The following is a 14,199-nucleotide window of genomic DNA, read 5'->3' as shown; positions in this document are numbered from 1 at the left end:
CTTTTTGGTGTGTGTGTACATATAAGACTAGAGCTGTCATGTGAAAGAGAAGGGAGGTGGTTTATGATTTTCGGCACCCAGTAACCATTCATCTCTGAGCCGTACCCCAGCAAAAATCTGCATAGATTCAGAAGTGTGCTGGAGCCAGCTCACACCTTAAGAGCTGATTGTTAAATTTTGGGGAATTTTTAACAGTTATTAAAATGTTGGTAGTTTAAAATAGACCACATTGAGGGTATTTGCTCAATTGCTGGCTTACCAGCATACCCATTCTCAAGAACTGTGTGACATAGTCCTGGAGAAGAGCAAGCATTCAATAACTTGTCAGATGATACAGAACAAGTTTCAAAAAACAAGTATGCCCATGTGTAAGTCAAACCAATGCAGACGAGATTGAAGCTGTGTACACTGAAAACACTTATTTTGAAGTGGTGACTTGAGAGCAAAAGATACCTTGATTCAAAGAAGCTTTGAGTTTTTAATCTAGGATGTCCGAGTCACCTGAGGGTTTCTCTGAGGAATAAAATGCTTCTTGTATGCTAGAAATGCTGATGTCACATGGTCAGGGGAGATTGACATGCCTTGGTGGTGAGTTGGAGGATGGGACAGGCGTATCTTTGGAAGCAGGGATTGGCTCTATTGCCACTCTGTACGGAGAGGAAAAATAAAATTGCAAGATTTCTATATTTTAGATACAGAGCAAAATGTTTTGTGTTAATCTTAAATGTATTTTGTTTACACAAAGCTGATTTCTCAGCTTGTTTACCTGGGACCATTCAACATCCCATCCTAGGAGGTTGTCACCTAGAAGAGGAGATGACACCTGCAGACGTCTGAAACATGAGGCTTGCCTCAATAAGGTGAATGTATTACCTCATTTTAGAATGAAAGTGTAAATAAAAATTGAGTAATATGACAGCTGACTGAAACGAGAACCTTAATTTGGAGGTTCCTGTTTGTGTCGCTGCAGCCACCTCAGAATGCACGCATATGGTTTGATCTGAGCCTGACCTTCTGTGCAGGCAGAAGTGTCTTCAGTCGGACTTGGGAGCTGCAGTGGTGGGAGAGTTGAGTGAGTTGCTTCTCCTGGTGTTCATCATCTTGGGTAAGCGCCTGCTTTATATTTCTTAAGCATTGACTTGAACTTTTCTCACTCGGAAGAAGGCTGGTTCTGAAGGTGTTCATTTAAAGGCCATCCTTTTGGGCTGTGAGGCAATCCCGAACTGTGAGCCTCTGCAGGAGGACTGCCATAAGGTAGTCTAGTGGGTCCAGTTTTCCTTTCTGCAGTGTAGAAGGATCTGTGTTAAGATCCTCAGAGAAAAAGCCAGTAAGGTTTGCTCTTAATAAAAGAGTAAATGATGATGATGATGGTGATAAGCTTTAGCTTTTAATTTGCCTGTGGCTTTAAGTAGAGCTGTGGCTGGCTGTTCCTTGGACTCATGGCAGAACTCTTCCTGAACTGTTTCTTTTCTCCCAACCCTACACAGGCCAATATTTAACCTTAAGGAGTCAGGAACTTAAACCTCCCAAGAGGGCTAGACTGTTGTTCATGCTTGCCTCACCATCTGCATAGCTGGATCTCAGGGAAGATAAAGTAGGATGGTTTAGATAGAAGCGGGTCTAAAGGAGAGAGCAGGAGTAATGACTGCCTGATTGAGGGAAGGTGGTGAGGCTGTGGGTAGGCTCAGTGGCCACTTGTCCTTAATAGGGGCAAACACTTGACTGAGAGAGAGTGCCTCTCCCTTATTTTTTCCTGTAATATTGTAACATTGAGGGGGTTATTTCCACACCCTGTGTGGTCATCTCATTGCCATGAGCCTCTTTTCTGAAGATTTTTTTTTTGTTATAATTGTGCCAAAGACAACAATTCCCTTACGCTTTTAATAATAGAAAAGGGGGTCCTGATAGTTACAACTCCCCAGGGGTGATAGAAGATACTTGCCAAGAGTTATATTGTGAAAGAACTGTGAGCTCAGCTCCAAACATTTGATCAACACATGAGATAACTTACTATGCAGAATTACCTCAAGAACATGCTGGTGAGAAGATAAATCAGCATCTGGGAAGGAAGCTGGCAGAGTCGAAGTTTCAGATGGAGTCCATAAACGTGCTTAAGGTTCATCTGAGTGCTTTCATTAGATTTTTTTAGAGACTGAGATTCATAGATGTATTCTGAATTATGTATCAGAATAATAAAATTCTGAACTATATGTGTATATATATATAAAAGATTATCTGTCTGTCTATTATTTATCTATGTTACATGGTAGGAATTTCTGAATATCTGCCAACTAACTAGGAAACTTGGAACTTGACTCGAGTCACGTTCTTGGCCCATTTAAGTGTTTATTAATTCATCTGATCAGTGGTCCCTGAACTTTCACTCTGGGTCTTACTCTGTGCTGGCGCTGGAGATGCACTGGCCAATAGGCATGGCTCTTAGCCTCATGAAGCTCAGAGTCTTGGGGGGTGAGGGTGGAGTACAAGCCTTTAATCAAACAAGCACTTAAGCAAATAGGTAATTAGAAATTGTGACAAATGCCCTAAAATAAAGAGAAATAATAGTACTATTAAAACATGTGGCTAGGATGTGCCCTGGATAGGGTGGTTCAGGAGAGGTTTCCTTGAGGAAATTACATTTAATTTGAGATCTGAAAGATGAACAGGAGTTAACTAGGGGCAGGGGGTGGGAAGAACGTTCAATCCGGGGGATCAGATTAATCTTGTTTTGTTAAATGAAGTTCAGGGAAGGTTTGCTCTAAAACACTGATTACTTTCACACTCATGGAGGAGACGTCCGTAGGAGTAAGGACACAGTCTCTGATCCAGAAGACCCCGGTTTGAATCCTGGCTCTGCCACTTGCTCTGTGTTGTTAGGCAGGTCACTTCACCAATTTGTGCCTCAGTTTCCTCATGTGTAAAACCTCATAGAGGGTTGTGAAAATTAAATTGGTTAATGTGCAGAGCACTCAGACAGTGCCTGTCACATACTCTTCTCTAGTTTATTGAGTGTCAGCTACTGATTTCTAGTGTGGTGCTATAACTAGAGGGGAAAAGTCTGATCCTTTAATGTTAAGAATGAGGCCTGGGGAGAGGGAGTGGTTTCCCAAATATCAAAGAATTAGTTAATGGAATGTCTGATCTGGGAAGAGAATTTTTTAAAAACTTAATGCTTTTACTGTTAAGTCATTGCTTCTCTATTCATTCACACAGAGTTCTAATGGTGCCTTTGAGTACTTAGGACAGAAAATGGGTATCTTTCATTTATCAGATTGTTGGCACACTTCTTAGAATTTGTTTGAAAAAGGTTTGGGTGTGGCTCTGTGTGTCTTGAGTTTGGTGCCTAGATTCAGAATCTTTTTGGGGTCGCTGGTTTCCTCTTAGAATAGAACGGTGCATTTGCAGGATGTCGAAGCTGATTTCAATTTGATGGTTATATTGGCAGCTATCAGCATGTATCCAGTATATGCCAGACACTTCACCAGTGCTGTAGCACAGGCATGGGACAGTCATAAATGAGATGCATTTTGGTCCTGCCCTTGAGGGTGTAGGTAAGTCTACACTGTAATCAATGATTACTCCTTGGTGCAAATGGTGCACTGCTTTGGGGAGTATAGGACAACTATTTGCTGGGGAATGAAGGTAGCACAACCAACTCCCTGGAGAAAAAATTCATCCAGAACACAACAGGGATCTTAGTTGTCCCAGATATGATGAATTAAAGTTATACTATAAAGGAAGACACTTATCACGCTCAGCGATGTATGTGTGGGATAAGGTGGATAACTTATAAGGAGCTGGAATAAAGCAAGCTGTGGCTATCTTGAGAGAGATCTGTATTTTCATTAGAAATACTTATATTTGGGAAAACTTAATGTGACTTTTGGTAGATCTGAGTCAGTGTAATTGTTATCTTCATTGTTGTAATGGATTCAGGAACTGAAACTTCAGAAGTTTCCAGTTCATTCTGATTCATCATTTGCCATTCTTGTAAAGGTAGATTCTCAGAGCCCAAAGTCTCCTCTAAAGCTAATATCTCTATTTTCTATCTGACTTTTAGGCTATAAAAAATAGGATCTTATATAGTAATGCTTTCTATCTTTTAAAGCACTGAAATCTACATTCTTACATCTGATTCTTGCGTCATTATCCCCATGTTATAGGTGAGGAAATTGAGGTTCATCAAGGTCAACTGACTTTCTGCATAAGCAAGACCTAGGTAGGGCTACCTTGAACAGCTTGACCCTGATTTTCCAGATGGGGAATTTTTTTTAGTGATTTTATTTATTTATGGCTGTGTTGTGTGTTCGTTGCTATGCGCGGGCTTTCTCTAGTTGCAGCGAGCAAAGGCTGCTCTCTAGCTGTGGTGCGTTGACTTCTCATTGTGGTGGCTTCTCCTGTTGTGGAGCACGCGCTCTGGGCACACATGCTTCAGTAGCTGTGGCTCCCAGGCTTTAGAGCACAGAGTTGTGGTGCCCGGACTTAGTTGCTCTGCGGCATGTATGATCTTCCCAGATCAGGGATTGAACCCATGTCTCCTGCATTGGCAGGCAGATTCTTTACCACTGAGCCACCAGGGAAGACCCAGATGGAGAATTTTGTTGATTAAAATTCAGATAAGAAACTCTTAGGTAATCATTTTTTTATGAGTTGAAATGGCCACCATATACATATTGGACTTCCAGCAGAGCCAGCTAGGGTAATATGACGTTAATACACCAAGAAGACCTTTCCTTTCAGCAAATTCTGAGGTGGAATTACTACAGGGTGTTAAGGTTTCAGAGACCATGGCTGAGACCAGCCACAAGAGTAGGTCAGAGCCTAAGTCTGGTTGAATTGTGACTCTTTGGAGTTAAGATATTTCTGTTTTGTTAAGAAAACTGTGGGGCTTTGTGTAGAACAGCAAATCTATTCCCAGGAAATGGTGGATGCAGTGAAATTTATACCACAGAGGTAATAGAGATGCTTTTCAGCCCAATTCTCCTTCTACTCATGCTATCCTGCCTGAAGAAGTGAAAAAATAAAATCTCACCATTGACCTTTCAGGTGGCTTCTTTGTGTGAATGCCTTAACTGAGTTTAAAAATTTCCCCCTTATTTGTGTATCTCTTTTCTTACATGTTCAGGACTTTCTTTATATATTTAAGGTAGTTGTTTTAATTTAGTTGGAGATATAGGTAAACATTTCAGGCTGAGTATCCTGTAATCTTTCGTTTCTATGAAACACAGACTGTAGATTGTTTAGGGTTGTCATCTCAAGGTTATCCTGGAATTATTTGCTTTTATTCTCTCAAAAAACAACTTTCATATAATTTTCCCTTACAGCCAATCTGAGGCAGCCCCCAAGTGACTCTCCAAACACTACTTTGTTTTGTTTCATCATAGCAGTTACCAGCATCTGCTGTTTCTTATTCATTCATTTGCTGCTTTTTTCTCTCCATTTCCCTGCCACATGCAAACTGCATGTGACCCAGGACCTTGTCTTCCTTGTTCCATGCTGCATCCTAGTGCTTCAGAGAAAGGCTGGCTCACAGAGGTACTCACTATTGATTGGTTAAATGAATGAACTCCTCCTGACACTATTTTCTGATTTTTTTTTCTTTTCTTTTAAGATTGAAAAATTGACAACAGCATGTTTTACCCACTGAAAGTCATCCTGATGCCAGTGTTACTGGGTAAGTAGAAGCCAAGGGACCAAGGAGGGTATTTATTTCTTTCAAGTCTCATGTGTGTTCAGAAGCCAATTTTATATATTTCATTTCCCCTTGCTTTGCTGAAAATGGAAACCCCAGCCTGGAACTTTATAGTTTTGTTGAATCAGTTGTTTTAGAAGCCAGGTAGCAGACTCTTTCTTGGAAAGCTGAATATTCCTCTGTTTCTATTAGAAACAGAATGCCTTTTGGTCCTGACTGGGTGTTCTATGACCTTCCTACAGAATATGAAGAAAGTTTCTCACTGGCATTCCTGCACTTTCAACTGTTATCTTTAAAACCACAGCTTGTTGCAGATCAGGAAATGAAATCATCAAAAGAGAGTCCCTAATCATAATTGTAATTGTTTTCCTGCTTTAGTCATGCCAGCCTTCTTATAGTTCCTCAAATGCACTGAGCTCTTGCCCAATTTTTGATAGTTTCTTTTGCCTAGTACCTCTCTTCCCACTTCACCCTAGCAAGCCTGCCTAAGCCATCAGTCTTCTCCTTTAAGCTCTACTTCCTTTTAAAAAGCCTGCTCTGGTTGCCTCCTTGAACCAGATTGAAGTCTCCTGTTCCGACAGTGCTCAAGGCTGCTGCTTCTTGCTCATCCATTGTCTTTTCTTTCTTTAGCCCCCTTTCATCCTTTAGCCCCTTGTCTTTCTCTTCAACCCATGGATATGGCTCTGTTGGAAGAATAAATTTATTAGGTGCTTTACTCTCATGACTTTTAAATTTGTTTTCTTTAAAATTTTGTTTTGAATTTCATTTTAAAATTTATTCTATTTATTTATTTGGCTGCATTGGGCCTGAGTTGCAGCACTCGGTTTCTTTAGCTGTGGCATATGGGATCCAGTTCCCTGTTGAGGGATTGAACCTGAGGTCCCTGCATTGGGAGCTCAGAGTCTCAGCCACTGGACTACTAGGGAAGTCCAAAATTTTTTATTTTATTGAAGTATAGTTGATTTATAATGTGTTAATTTCTGCTGTGTAGCAAAGAAATTCAGTTATACATATATACATACTTTTTCATATTCTTTTCTGTTATGGTTTATCACAGGATATTGACTGTTGTTCCCTGTGCTATACAGTAAGACCTTGTTTATCCATTCCATTTTTCTCTTTTCTATTAGCTTTTTGGACTTTGTATGGTGACCTAAAGAATGATTCAGCAAAGTGCACAAAGGAATGGTCTTTGCTCTAATTCCAGGCAACACAGAATTTTCACACACATGCAGTGAGACACGTGCACATACAAGAAAATAGTACATATTAGAGAAGTTTTCCCACCATGGAATCAGGGTTATAATAATCTCCGGGTCTTCCTTGATAGCTCAGTTGGTAAAGAATCTGCCTGCAATGCAGGAGACCTGGGTTTGATCCCTGGGTTGGGAAGATCCCCTGGAGAAGGGAACGGCTAGCCAATTCAGTATTCTGGCCTGGAGAATTCCATGGACTGTTTAGTCCATGGGGTTGTGAGGGACTTTCACTTTCACTTTCTTTTCTTTCCAGAGATGGGTGAAGCAGCCTGCAGCGTTTTGCCCTTCCATCAGAGACTTAGCAATCTAACCCCCTGTAGAGTGGCCTGGTGACACTGGGCGACCAGGATTGTACTTCTTGATGGAGAGGTTTCCCTCCTCTGTAGGAAGTCTTGATTTCTTCAGCTATTTCTGTCCAAAGGCTACCTGTCAAGTCTAAGTTTCTCTCCGCTTTGCTTGCTGCTCTTACCTTCTGGCAAGCTCATTTAATTCTACAGTCAGCACTCTTCTTATCACATTAAATAGCTTCTTATCCCTTTAACTACACTTGAAGCTGTTCAGTTCTTCCTTACAGGAAAATTCCAAATCATTTTTGGAGATACTTTTGATTTCTTTCAAAATAATTCCCTCCACAGGGTGGTGAGTTCGTGTTTTCTTTCCCATCTTCCCCACTGTGTGTGCCTGCTGTTGGGCAGGAAGTTAACACTCTTCTCTTGGGACAACAGCTTGGATGGAGAGGCCGGCGCATTTTCTGTTTATCCCCAAATCCATTCACTTGGCTCTTCTTTGATGGGAACTGGCCAGCATCTGATTGTATCTTGCTGTGGTTGTCCCTTTTCATAGAGCATGTCTTGTGAAAACAGAAAAATCCATGTGATGGTTTTCTCTTTAAGTAAAAAGAGAAATTACTTGAACAATGGACAGATATTGGAGGGGTATGATGTAGACTAACCCCTAGAGGCTGGAAAGCTGGACTGAGGGCAGAACCGGAGGGGCAGGTGGGGAGAAAGCAAACATAGAAAATTCAAGGGAGGAGCCGTGCTCTGTGTTGACCTAATTACAAGGATCTGCACTACAGCCAGAATCAGCCAGCACATTCAGCTTTTGTAGAGGAATGAAAAAAGGAGAAAAGCTGAGGGAAGCAAAATTACCTGTGAACTGGCCTTTCAGTTAGGGGACTGGTGGGAAACTGGGAGCCAGAGACATCACATTACCTGCTTGTTGCTAAGTCACTTCAGTCGTGTCCGACTCTGTGCGACCCCGTAGACGGCAGCCCACCAGGCTCCCCTGTCCCTGGGATTCTCCAGGCAAGAATACTGCTTACCTGCTTATCGGTGTCTAAATCATGATGTCAAGGGAGAGACTTCAGGGTTTCTCTTTCTTCTTATTTTTGTTTTGTTTTTTAGCCCTGCTACGTGCCTTGTAGGATCTTAGTTCCCCGACCAGGGATTGAACCTGTGCCCTCAGCAGTGAAAGCATGGAATCCTATCTACTGAACTGCCAAGGAATTCCCTCTCTTTTTTCTTTAGAAAGGAGATTTCAGGGATGAAGTCTAGAAAAGAGGGAGGGTCTAGCTAGGAACATAGGATAGTATGAAGATTGTAGAAGTCCTCTGATTTGAGCCACGTGGGGGTAACTACAGGGTATTTTTCTTACCCTTGGGAATGCCACATTGGGTTGAATTAAAGGCCTCTGAATACTTTGTTCATGTTGGGTCATCTGGGGACGGAAGATGTTAGTCACTTAGTCATGTCAGACTCTTTGTGACCCCATTGACTATAGCCCACCAGGCTCCTCTGTCCCTGGAATTCTCCAGGCAAGAATACTGGAGTGGGTAACCATTCCCTTCTCCAGGGGATTTTCTTGACCCAGGGATCGAACCTGGGTATCCTGCACTGCAGGCAGATTCTTTACCATCTGAGCCACCAGGAAAGTCTGCATCTACTTGGAGATTAATACTAGTTTCTGTTGTTGAGTGTGTTTGTCTGATGATATCTCTCTTGCCTTTTGCCTTCTCTAGGTTATTCCTTGGGCCTGAATGATTTGACTATTTCTGCCATGGAGCTGACAGTCCACGTGGGTGATTCAGCCCTTCTGGGATGTGTTTCCCAGAGCACAGAAGAGAAACATGTGACCAAGGTAGACTGGATGTTCTCATCAGGAGAGCACGTCAAGGTAACAAGGAGGAAATCCTGCTGTGTATTAGAAACCCCTGGCCAGTGGTGTCAGAATGTGGGGAAAGGGAGAATCAGGTCATCCTGTGCCATGTGGTGGGGTTTCAGGACTTGAGTTCTGGAGCTCACCAGAACTCAGCCTCCTCCTAGTTTGGTCTCTTGGCTGTACACAGCTGATTACAACCAGCTGGGCAAGTTACTCAACCTCTCTGAGCTTCACTTCCCCATCTGTGAATAATGGTAATGCTTACTTTTCTGGTCATTGAGAAGCTAATGGGAGACATACACACAAATCTCTTTTAGTTTGTTCTCTGTTTCTCCCATTTGTGGAGTAGCATAGGTGGGTGGGAGGGGTGAGAAGAATGAAAACACTTTGGTCTAGACAAAAAGAGTTATGGCCCAGGCACAGGAATGATGTCACCGTAATCTTTCAGGAGGGTGGATATTCTTTCGGCATTCTGCTGATCCATTTAAGTGCTGGGGAATCATCTCTTTCTCCTTCATGGCTGCTTAAACTGTTAGGATTGGCAGGTTCAGCATGGCTGTGTGAAGGAGCTCTTTGGATTAGCAGAATCATCCGAGATTCTGTGGAAATACTTGTGTATTAGGCTCATTTGTGAAATATACTCCGAGTAATGTATAGTCATACAATAAAGTCCTAAGGTCATAGCAATAAAGTCCTAAGGTTTTCAAATGAAATATTGTTTCAGTAGCTCAGAGCATGTTATTTCCATAATGTTACTGTCACTCAAATTTTTGTTACTATTTACTTTTTTCAAAGATTTTTTTTGCTGTGGACCATTTTTAAAATCTTTATTGAATTTGTTACAATATGTCTTCTGTTTTATGTTTTGGTTTTTTGGCCCCAAGACATGTGAGATCTTAGCTCCTTGACCAGGGATTGACCCCTCTTCACTGTCTGCTTTGGAAGGTGAAGTCTTCCTCCTGACTGTTTATTGTTGTAAGAGGGTTATACCCATGCTCTAAGTGAAAATAGGAATTCCCTGTGGCTCCTCCCCCCAGTCTGTAAACCATTTCCTTTGATGACTCCTTCTCATGCCTTATAATGTGCTGTCTGGAGGAGGGTGGAAAGGAGAGGGGTGACAGCTAACATGGCAGGAATTCTTACAACAGCCAGTCTATGGGGTTATATTTAGATTCCATCGAATCCAGGGGCCACGGCAGAACACAGGGAGGTACTTTTCAGAAGTTATGAGTTTGTGGAATTCCCTGGAGGTCCTGTGGTTAGCACTCTGCACTCTCACTGCCTAGAGTCCAGGTGCAATCCCTGGTTGGAAAACTAAGATTGCACATGCCGTGCAGCATGGCCAAACAAACACCAAAAGTTGTGAGTTTGAATCCCAGGTGATTTTCAGAGCAGGTGTTACCTTTTACCTTAAACTGTAAGAAATGAAAATGTGTCCACCCTGTTTCTCCAATTATCTTTGTCTAATAGGAGCCAGAGTCTTGTGTCAGTTAACGTATTGTCTGGCACATTCTTCTTATTCTTCTTCGTGTTAATTGGGTACCAAGTACTTTTTTGGTCCTGGTGGTGACGATGACTATGCTGCCTCCATGGAGCAAGGGCTTTTGAACCCAGACTTCTGGGTCTGGTGCCATGGGCTTGAGGTTTCCTCTGATGTTGTGTTGCCCTCCAGGATGAGTACGTGCTCTTCTATTACTCCAACATCAGCGTGCCTGTGGGGCGCTTCCAGAATCGCGTGCGTTTGGTGGGGGACATCTTACACCATGACGGTTCCCTCCTGCTCCAAAATGTGGAAGAGACCGACCAAGGAAACTTTACCTGTGAAATCCGCTTCCAAATGGAGAGCCTCATTTTCAAAAAAGTGGTTGTCCTGCATGTACTACCAGAGGAACCCAAAGGTAACATGAATGCTTACTCAGAGAAGGGCAAAGGGCAAGAGATTTGGTGTGCAAAGATGGACGTGAACTGATTTTGTTGAGCAAATGCCAGTCAGTGGGCTAGGTACTTACCACGAAGTGAGTCCTCAATAAATGGTGCTCACTATGTATTATTAGTTTTTTAAAGTAATCCATAGAGGATTAAAAAAAATATTATCTATTTATTCTCTTTGGCTGCGCTGGGTGTTTGCTGCTGCTCGTGGCAGGGGCTACTCTCTACTTGTGGTGTGTAGGCTTCTCGTTGAGGTGACTTCTCTTGTTGTGGACCATGAGCTCTAGTGCATGGGCTCAGTAGTTGTGGTGTGTGGGCTTAGTTGCCTCATGGCATGTGGGATCTTAGTTCCCAGACCAGGGATTGAACCTGTGCCCCTGCATTGGCAGGCAGATTCTTAACCACTGGACCTCTAGGGAAGTCCCAGTGGTGCTCTTTAAATAAAAATTCTGATGGTCATTATTTTATCATTACTTTAAACACATTTCATCCTTATGGAAATTCTGTGAAGGAAGTACTGTGTTCTCCTTTTCATTTTATAGACGTGTTAACCGAGACTTAGAGAGTTTAAGTGACTTGCCTGAGGACATATATTTATTAAATGGCATATCCAATACTTGGACCCTGGTACCTCTGTCAACATAGTTCATGTTCTTTTCACTATACCCTGATGCTCCCCATAAGTTTTGCAGATTGATGTTGTCTCCATATTTTGTAGGTAACTATGTTAAGTGTTCTGGGGGATATAAAAGAAATGAGCAGGTTTCCCTAACTTCCTAGGACCTCATGTTCCTGTTTATAAATAGCTTCAGTAGTTTGTTGATTTTTAAAAAACATGCTCTATAGAACACTCAGGGTCCAAGGGACCCGGTGGGCCACACAGAGGGTGAGAACAAGGCAGGCGGAGATAGAGGACCTAGTCATGACAGGACCTCAGGTTTCCATCTCCACTACAACAGAGTCCTTTTCCTTTTTTCTGTTGTATTCTTGGACTTCCAGGTAAGATTTTGTTTGAAGAAAGAATTCTGCTGCTTTAAAAAGTTTGAAAATCACAGAATTAGGTATACTCTTTAAATGTGTGAAATGGAGACTTCACTGGTGGTACAGTGGATAAGAATCCACCTGCCAATGCAGGGGACATGGGTTTGATCCCTGGTCCAGGAAGATTCTACATGTTGCTGAGCAACAAAGTCTGTGCACCACAGCTACTGAAGCCTGTGCACCCTAGAGCCCATGCTCCGCAGCAAGAGAAGCCACGACGGTGAGAAGCCCGCACAGTGCTGCTGGAGAGTGGCCCCCGCTCTCCACAACTAGAATAAGCCTGCGCACAGCAATGAAGACCCAGTGCAACCAAAAATAAAAAACTGAAAAAAAGAAAACAACAACAAAAAAGTGTGAAATGGAAGGAACAGTCTATGGCCTCAGGAGAGCTTGCTGTCTAGTGAGGGAGCTAGGATCTAGACCCCCCTCCCAGCCAGCTTGCTTAGGTCTGTCCTTTCAATGAGCTCCTTTGGAGTACCCAGCTCTCCTCTCTGGTGACACACTCATCACACCTGTTCAGTTGTGTTTCCCCTGTCCAGCTGCATCTGTGTTCTTGGTCCCATGACCAGCCTCAGGCACAGCACCTGGCACAGAGTACGCAGTCAATAAACATTTGTCAAATGAATGAAATCCTTACATTAGCATCTCTTATTTGAATCTCATTTCTAAAAAAATGAAGTAGTAGAAGGAATTGTGGAAGGTGGCTTCTGACCTCACTCCTAACTTTTAATATTAGTACTTTTTATCAATTGCATTTTTTTCTTTTGATTCCAAAGCTAGGGCCCTCCAGGAAGAAGAAATGAACCAGCTACCTGTGTCTCCCAAGGATTATCTTTGAGTTTCCTCTTTCTTCTTTGTTCTCTGACGCTGGCCCTGAGAACATGCAAGCATATCCTACAAAATGGTGCCTTTTCCTGCTTAGAAGAGACATAGAGGGAACAAATCCAAAGGAGGCAATTTTAAGAGTTGAGTCCAAGGGAGTAGGCTAGAGCAGTTTTAGGGGAGGCAGATATTTCCCAGGAGCCAGTGGAGCAACTTGTATTTACTTTTTCCTTCCAGCCAGAGTGGGAATAGCTCTGAGTGCTAACCATTTGCCTGGTGGCCATCTCCTCCCATGTGGAAACTCATGTACGGCTTCCTCCATGAAGTTTACTCTTCAGTTTGTTATTTTTCTGTCTTTCTACTACTTCAACTCTCTTACTCATAGGTCTTATTTTAAAAGCTAGAGACAGTTTTCTTTTTCTTTTCCTTTCTCTCTCTCTCTCTTTTTTTTTTTTTTTAGGAATTTGCTTCCTTGTATTCTGTGAAAGGATTTTAAGGCATCTGAATGTGTGTGTTCACAGATTATATAATTACACTGTATAGATATATAATAGTTAATGAGATGTACAAAGAGAACAAAAAATAATTGTTACTTAAGCATGTGCATATTATCTCAATCATATGATCTGTATTTTTAAGATTCAAAATGGAATTAAAGTTTTCATAGCAGATGAATTGCCTGAATAATATTTTGAGTTTGCTTTAGCATTTTGGAATATATGTTGTTCAGGGAGAGAAAATACTCTTATTGAAGAGACTCGTGCACGTGGTAGGTGGCATAGTAGGTGAGCTTTAGGTGGTTTCTGGATCCTAACTTCATTACTCTAGTTATTTTTATTCTATTCTAATCTCTTCTCAATTTATGAAGGTCCATGATACTAGAAAGAAAGAAAGTGAAGGTGAAAGTGAAAGTCACTCAGTCATGTCTGACTCTTTGTGACCCCATGGACTATACAGCCCATGGAATTCTCCAGGCCAGAATACTGGCGTGGGTAGCCTTTCCCTTCTCCAGGGGATCTTCCCAACCCGGGGATCAAACCCAAGTCTCCTGCATTGTAGGCGGATTCTTTACCAGCTGAGCCACAAGGGAAGCCCAAGAACACTGGAGTGGGTAGCCTATCCCTTCTCTAGCGGATCTTCCCGACCCAGGAATCGAAATGGGGTCTCCGGCATTGCAGGCAGATTCTTTACCAACTGAGCTACCAGGGAAGCCCCGTGATACTAGAAAAAGCCCACAAAGGTCCATCTAGTCAAGGCTATGGTTTTTCCAGTAGTCATATATGAATGTGAGAGTTGGAC

The 14,199-nt window shown here is 42.3% G+C and overlaps 1 protein-coding gene across 2 annotated transcripts in view; it reads left to right on the top strand.

Moving 5' to 3' along the window:
- Positions 1-1,036: 1,036 nt before the first annotated feature.
- The window catches only part of JAML (junction adhesion molecule like), a 29,033-nt gene continuing 15,870 nt past the window's right edge, over positions 1,037-14,199 (top strand). The window contains exons 1-5 of one of the 2 annotated variants that reach the window (XM_081541079.1): positions 1,037-1,105; positions 3,446-3,551; positions 5,612-5,674; positions 8,969-9,123; positions 10,781-11,006. In XM_081541079.1, the coding sequence (XP_081397205.1) occupies positions 5,632-5,674; positions 8,969-9,123; positions 10,781-11,006 (424 nt within the window). In that variant the 5' untranslated portion in view covers positions 1,037-1,105; positions 3,446-3,551; positions 5,612-5,631. The remainder of the gene's footprint in view (positions 1,106-3,445; positions 3,552-5,611; positions 5,675-8,968; positions 9,124-10,780; positions 11,007-14,199) is intronic. The other variant, XM_081541078.1, reaches the window with a different exon arrangement.

This window comes from Giraffa tippelskirchi, chromosome 11 (genome assembly GCF_054371585.1).
Source record: "Giraffa tippelskirchi isolate mGirTip1 chromosome 11, T2T-mGirTip1v1.2.pri, whole genome shotgun sequence".
Taxonomy (NCBI): Eukaryota; Metazoa; Chordata; class Mammalia; order Artiodactyla; family Giraffidae; genus Giraffa; species Giraffa tippelskirchi.
Note: the sequence above shows the minus strand (reverse complement) of the source record. Positions and strands in the feature narration are given on the sequence as shown.